This window comes from Alosa alosa, chromosome 2 (assembly GCF_017589495.1).
Source record: "Alosa alosa isolate M-15738 ecotype Scorff River chromosome 2, AALO_Geno_1.1, whole genome shotgun sequence".
Lineage (NCBI taxonomy): Eukaryota > Metazoa > Chordata > Actinopteri > Clupeiformes > Clupeidae > Alosa > Alosa alosa.
In genome coordinates this window covers 11,734,206-11,741,705 of record NC_063190.1, presented here as the reverse complement: position 1 = coordinate 11,741,705, position 7,500 = coordinate 11,734,206, and the positions used below count along the sequence as shown (strand labels likewise).

The following is a 7,500-nucleotide window of genomic DNA, read 5'->3' as shown; positions in this document are numbered from 1 at the left end:
AATATCCTGCAGACGGGCATCCGACAGACATTTGGAAACTCAGGGACAGACAAACAGGTGAATAATAGTCATTCATTTCTAATTAAGGATTTGATCTTACCACATTATGTTAACTATGTATATACTTATATTTACTCTTTCTGCTGTAAGTGCATGTTGTGTGTGATGTCTGTATGCTATTGAGACCTTGAATTTCCCCTTGGGGATCAATAAAGTATCTATTTATCAAATTATCTATCTATCTATCTATCTATCTATCTATCTATCTATCTATCTAACTAACCAACTAACTAAAGAAAATGTCCTCCTATACATTTATTAAAGCCTTTTTGTTCTCTCCATCTCCTAGTATCTTAACACAGTCATTCCCTATGAGAAGAAAACAACCCTTCCATCTGTGGAGGACCTGCAGATGCTAACAAAAAGTAAGTGGACTGAAGCTACTGAACTCAGCAATTATACATTTCAACCTAACAATTCTTCTGGTTCAGTTTTGTCAACAGTTCCACAATCAAATGGGTAAAACTACTGAGTGATTCTAAAGTTACTGTGTGTAAAATCATTAATGAAACCAGAGGACCCAGAACATGAAAGGACAGTGAATGGGTCTTTCATATCTTGTGATACAGAATCACAAAGGAGGGTGACGAGGAGGATGTCTTTTTATAGCAGTCTTTCGCAGGTCCCTACAGTGATATTGCATGTTCACCAATTGATGGATTGATCATTTGCAGTTCTCTATGCCATGAAGGAAGACAGTGAAAAGGTTCCTGTCCTGCTTACTGACTACATATTAAAAGGTACTGGCTCTACTACTGAGTTTTGTTATTATTTTACAACCAAATACTGTTTTATGCGACAGTTAAGTAACACTGGATCAACATGCTATTTCTGCTTCCTTATTATCATCTCTTTACTAAGTACTACGCATTAAGAATCTGAAGTAAAATATTATACTCTTACACAATATTCTTCATTATAGTATGCTGGCTTTACCCTAACATTTAAATAAAAAAAACATTTCTTCTATTCTATACTGCAGTAGAATATACAATGTTGACGCTATCTCTGTGCTTGTTTCAGTGTTGTGCCCCACTTAAAGTCACCTGTGTACCCCTCAGCCAGGAGATGTGGGGAGGGGCGTACCAAATCTGCCACACCACCCATCTCCCAGCCCGACCTGACCCCGCCCCGCCAGCATGGCTGCATGGGGCTCTCCCAACTCATTAATGCCAAACAGCATCGTTACCATCTCCTCATCGTACTTCGCTCCTCGAGATGACTCTGCCTCGGCTCATGGGCCTCCTTTCCGTCTTCTGCACACACACACACACACACACACACACACACACACACACACACACACACACACACACACGCGTGCACACACACATGTATGCACACAAACATGTACACACACACACACACACACACACACACAAATGCGCGCGTGCTTGAGCATCCACAGGGCCTGTGTGCCAACGCCTGGTGCTTCTCTTCTGCCTGGCCAAGCATTAGTACGGCCTGAAGGACATATAAGCTATTACAGGGTGTAAAATATTCTGTGATCAGATATTTTCAATAATAATGCTGATTAATATTAACAAAAAAAATGTATGTGTGTATCCTTGTTCAAGGCCCAACCAGGGAATACAATGCTCTGCCACTTGGGCATAACCCAGGAATGTCTTCAGTACACTCATTCACAAGCCATACCGTTCTTCAGATAAACACAACAGGTTTTCAAAAAAGGAACTAATGTACAAGTTTGTCTTTTGATATATTTTGTACATGTTATAATTATAATTATTATTATTATTACTGTTATTATTATTATTATTGTGCTTTCATCTCTGCAGTGTCATCTTAGAGGTGCATGTGTATTTGAGTCTTTCACATTTGCCAGTTGTATTAAGAAAACAAATCTTCAGTGACTTTCATAAATAAGGAGACAATTTTAATTTCTTACACATTATTATGTGCCCAGTGTCTTCTCCTTACCGTCACTTTTCTCTTCTGTCACTAATGTTTCATTTTATTTGGATGTTACGGAGAGCAATGTCATTCCACTAGGTTAACTCTCCCTCTGATAAGATGAGCTCATTCATTAATGTGTATATTTCTTATTCGCTAAAACGGCATGGAGGACAAAACATGTTTATTGCTGAAAATAAACCTTGCAGAATGATTGCCACTAATACGTGTCTTATTGATTGAATCCTTGAATTCTTGAAATCCCCTTTCTTTCCTTCCATCCTTCTTTCTTTCTTTCTTTCTTTCTCTTTAAATACAATATTGTACATTAATAAGCTCAGACATGGACTTAGTATAATTACTTTGAAAAAACACTGAACTATACCTGTGTGTCTCTATACGGTGCCATGCATGTTGTGATGTGAAACAGCACCTCTCTCTCTCTGTAATTCCACCGCCGCCTGATGGTGGCAGCAGAGAGCAATCAAGTTGCTGTACACAAACCTTATCAAAACAACACTAAAGGCTATGACTGAAAATACTGTGACACGACTGGTAGTCACATCACATCATTCTGTGCTGGACAGCACATGAGCTTTGCATGTTTTTTTAACATTTTAATTAAGCGCCTTCTCAAACATTCAGCATAATTTTATCTTTTAATCAAAAATGACAATAAAAGTCCTTCACACTTTGCACCCAATTTGAAGAACCCTATGAAATATGGCATAAGTGATTTCAGTCAGGAATAAATGCATTACATTTAAAACAATAGTCTCACATAAATCCAAAGAGAAACCAACAAAATAACATAATAAATAGAGGTGTTTTTTTTTTTTAAATCATGGATATTGTATTTTGTGCCTTAATGTAGGAAAAAAAGTGATTCTACAAAACATTTTTAAGTGTTAAGAAATTTTTGAGAAATGATTTGTGTGTCTGGCAAACACAATCTTTTTGGCATCAACTCAAAAACTACAATCTGACAAATGACAATTCATTATCAGATACCTCAATACCTCCATATAAATATCAATTCAGAATTATATGGCATAAAAAACAGTGTAGGAAATAAAATGCCTACATACAGCAAAATAAAAACATAAAAAATGCATAAATCAGAAAACAAATGCTGTGACTAAATAGAGAATCCTTCAGATATAAACCAGGTTACTCAGGGATTACTCCCAGGTTACTCCCTCCTGCTTAGAGCTCTTAGATTGGGAAACCTCCAGTGTCCTTGCTTGAATATCACAATCATATAGTCACAGTACTGGGAGTGTGTTGACCCCTCCTGCATGCATGCACGCACACACACACACACACACACACACACACACACACACACACACACACACACACACAGCGAGCCAGGTTTGGGAGCCGATCTGGCCAGGTCTTATCCAATTCAGAGTCAGATGCAAGCTAAAGATGAGTAATGAGGAAAATATTTTAGGAGAAACACAAAGACTCACTTTGTTGAAAGATCAGCTATTAAAAAATATCGCTTTTAAGTGCCAACACTGCCCATTATTGGATCTGCTGCAAAAGACTTCTAATCCTATTCCAGGGAGTTAAACTCATGCTTATCATCATTAGTTATAAGAGATTAGATTTTTTGATGGCTGCAATGTGCTAAATGCATCACAAAACATTTTACAATGTGATCTAATTTGTTGCTATTTAAATGATGATTATGTCAAAATATGATATTGTATACACCTGTCTGTCCTAGATAGGATGAACTTGATTTTCTGACGTTTGAAATTCATGAACTCTAAACATACACCTATGCCTAAATTCTAAAGGTTAGAGGACGTTGCTTTACACGTAAAAACTGTAAGTTGGTGAATGCTGCTATATTAATCTATTAATTTATTGGTGAATATTTCTTTTTTATCTATTCACGGAGGTTCTGGTAAAGGGATATGAAATAGGCTTTTCTTTACCTACAGAGAATTCTACTAAACAAGATGTTCTTTTCTACTAAGTGTATGAGATTTGACGAGCCACAGACTTTCCCTTAACATCATCCAAATAACATTAGCTACATCAGTTACAGTAACCTGGAGTGGCCTGAAGTGGCCCAAGATGTCTTTGGTTTTTAAAACATCCTAAAACGTTGATTGACATACTAAAAACATTAACTAGAAACCTACTGATGTATTATACACTTTTTAAACGGATAGTTCACTCCAAAAATGAAAACTCATCAACTTGCCAATCAATCCTTTTGTCAGCAGATTGATCGACATTTAAGTTTTTTGTTTTGCTTGTAACACACACACACACACACACACATACACACACACACACACACACACACGCATAGGTTGGTGGGGTGCATCTCATCTTAACCCCTTTCCTCTTGTGCTGTATGTCTTCATACAACTCCAACTGTTGATGATGATAGAATTGTCATTTTTGGGTGAACTATGCCTACTGGTGGTGTTTGATTAGCAAAACATACTATACAACACTTAACTTTACAATAAAATCCAACCAATCTACAATAAGCAGCTCTTCTGAGGGGCCATCTGTCTCAGACCATCATGTTTCAGTGTACATGCAACCAATGCCTTACATAAAAAAGTCTTCACAACTACAAGTGGAGATGGAGAGCTTGAGCCAGCGTAAGCTGGGTGAAGGCAATTGGATTATTCCTGTTTAGCTTACAAAAACCCCAAAATACTGTACATACAATTCCAGATGGATAAAAATGGATTGAAACATACATCAGTAGTAATCTTTTGTTCTAATAAAGGAAGTTGCTTTTGGGCAATGCTGGGAAATGCTTTTTGTCACTTCCTCCCATAATCTATGCATTGAAAAAACATAGTAAAAAAATACATACAATCTCACTATAAAATAACAGGAAAATAATTTTAACAAATATTTTTTTACAGATGTTGCATATACTTAATAGAAATAAAAAAAACAATATATAAAAAAGAATAATTAAAATTACACCATGCCACGTATTTTCTGAAACGAATTCCAAATAACTTTTCATTGTGACATTACAGGATTATTCATTGAATATGGATCGCATAAACCCTTATTCTTCCTCTCTCCTCCGACACTTCCCTTAGTACAGCTCAGCACTTGAAACAGTGTATGTGGTCGACTAAATCAGCAGTATTTGTTGTAGACTGGTTTCAGACAGTATACCCTGCATGGCTGGCGGTGAGCTGACTGACCGACTGCCCGCCAGGCGTTAGACAAGCGAGCCAGCCTGATTTTGAGCGGGCACCATGATGGGCACTCCCCCCATGCGGGAGATGTTGGCAGCGGTCACACCGGTGGGCACGGGCGGCGGCCGCGGCACCTGCGGCACCTGCAGCTGGCCGTGCTCAGGCCTGGGCAGCGAGCCGCCGTTGGTGCTGGGGGGTCCCACGGCGGCGTTGGCCATACCGGCGCCAGCGGACATGTTGGAGGCGGAGTGGGGCAAGGTGGCGCTGGTGTTGTAGCCCGGTAAGGTGTCGGCGGGGGGACGCGGCCGGTAGCCGGCCGTGCTGCCGGTGGCGGTGAGGATGGAGGCGGTGTCGGAGGGCGGGTGGTGGGTGTAGTGGTGGTTACTGTGGTGGTGGAGGTCCCGGGACAAGGGGCTGGTGTGGACCGAGGACAGCGTGCCATTTTTGGAGCTGAGGGAGCCAGTGCCACTCTTGGCCCAGGACACGCGCTTAGGGGCCTGGGCGTCCTCTCTGCCGGACACACACACACACACACACACAGATACAGACACACACACACACACACACACACACACACACACACACACACACACACACACACACACACACACACATGGTTATGAGCCGTCTTCACTTTATATCATTGTCTATTAACTGTATTGCTAGAACAAAACCAACACCTAGAACCAAATTCCTTGTATATGTGAAAAACCTTGGCAAATAATATCTGATTCTGATTCAAAACACAGAACCATCCCCCCACCAGACTCAAACATACAATCCTGGACATTGAAGATCTTTATACAAAGATACAAAAAAACACATACAGATATATATATATATATATATATATATATATATATATATATATATATATATATATATATATATATATATATATATATATATATATATATATATATAAGTCTTACTTTATGTCATTGGCCAGGTCGTCCTCCGTATCCCGCCTCCTGGTCCAGAGAAAGATGAGGACGAGGAGGATGAGGATGAAGCCGATCACAGAGCCCACAGTGGCTCCTGCGATTACTCCAGCGTTCGTAGCTGCACAGGCAAACAGTAGCATTACACTCCCTGCTTCATATTCAGCTCCATTCATTTCTTTAAAAACAAACATTCTCCAAACACTTGGCAAACCATCAGGGAAGCAGGCTACTACACAAACACAACAGCCTACAGGACAACCATCGTGAAAGCATTTATTCACTCCCTTACAAAACAACTATTTAAAATCCCTGTGCAGGAATATGCATACTGTATGTGCTTTCTGGGTTTTAATTATCTTTAACCTGATATACAGACAGTAGCCACACACTCCTTTCTCTTTAAGCTATTTATTGACCAACCTTTTTTCAGACTACCGGTACTCTTCAATAGTTCATGATATCATCCTAACTAGCACATCTTTTTTCATTTGTCTTGACCTTTGACCTTTGTCTTCACATTACACTACCCATTATAGCTACACAGCAATTGCAGTAAGGTGAGCTTGCTCTACGCACCAGTGATGACCTCCAGGTTGATGTAGCAGGTCTCTGTGCCCGCGGTGTTGGAGGCATTGCACACATACTTCCCCGACATGCCGCTGGTGAGGTTGGTCAGCTTCAGAGTGCCTGCTGTCTCATCTGAGGGGGAAGAGAAAGGACACAATAACACACTCGCAAAACCCTCCAGCAACCCTATGGAGGCTATATGAATCAAATTAGGGAATTACGTCCGTTTTTATTATGTTGTTTATTACGTAAGGTAGCAACATGTAGTGTTCCGTTATTCATAGCTGTTAATAATGTCAATAACTACTTAAATCACATTATGTACAAGTTTCACCAGAGTTTCAAAGAAGATCTATATTATATCACTACACTATATCAGACTGTACTATACTATATCAGACTTAACACTTTTCCAGTACATTCATAAGATGACAAAACAACCTACATGCCCTACATTCATAACATGACGTCACAAGTAGTAAGACTCTGTAAGTCTAATGGATCTAATTAAAAAACAAGGTTACACTTCACTTGGATGGTCTTATAGATTATCTGCAGATCAGGGGTGTAGTGGTAAAATAAGAGGTGGGTAAAATATCAATTCTGTGATCACGGTAAGGTGGACTGCGCCATGCTGTAGCGGGTATTTTAAAAAGGCATTCAGAACATGTTTGATGAAGGTGAAAGTATTTGTCCAATGTTTATAATGATACTAGTGGTATTAAATGGTTCCTAGAGTGTTGATGAGTGTACATATTGTAAAGGTGGATAATACAGTGTTATTTTTCAATGTTAAAAGTTGCAATTGGTGAATAAACCCT

General features: G+C 39.4%; 2 protein-coding genes across 6 annotated transcripts in view; one reads left to right on the top strand and one right to left on the bottom strand.

Moving 5' to 3' along the window:
* fez1 (fasciculation and elongation protein zeta 1 (zygin I)) overlaps nucleotides 1-2,198 on the top strand; it is a 13,768-nt gene extending 11,570 nt beyond the window's left edge. For all 4 annotated transcript variants that reach the window (XM_048237951.1, XM_048237952.1, XM_048237950.1 and 1 more), the window contains 4 exons: nucleotides 1-57; nucleotides 350-425; nucleotides 735-800; nucleotides 1,084-2,198. The exon at nucleotides 1-57 is cut by the window's left edge and continues 24 nt beyond it. In XM_048237951.1, coding sequence (XP_048093908.1) covers nucleotides 1-57; nucleotides 350-425; nucleotides 735-800; nucleotides 1,084-1,100 — 216 coding nt within the window. In that variant the 3' untranslated portion in view covers nucleotides 1,101-2,198. The remainder of the gene's footprint in view (nucleotides 58-349; nucleotides 426-734; nucleotides 801-1,083) is intronic.
* A 416-nt stretch (nucleotides 2,199-2,614) lies between these two features.
* Nucleotides 2,615-7,500, bottom strand: part of esama (endothelial cell adhesion molecule a) — a 47,020-nt gene continuing 42,134 nt past the window's right edge. For both annotated transcript variants that reach the window (XM_048238023.1, XM_048238025.1), the window contains exons 5-7: nucleotides 6,689-6,811; nucleotides 6,101-6,230; nucleotides 2,615-5,678 (exon numbers count right to left, since the gene is read on the bottom strand). In XM_048238023.1, coding sequence (XP_048093980.1) covers nucleotides 5,192-5,678; nucleotides 6,101-6,230; nucleotides 6,689-6,811 — 740 coding nt within the window. In that variant the 3' untranslated portion in view covers nucleotides 2,615-5,191. The remainder of the gene's footprint in view (nucleotides 5,679-6,100; nucleotides 6,231-6,688; nucleotides 6,812-7,500) is intronic.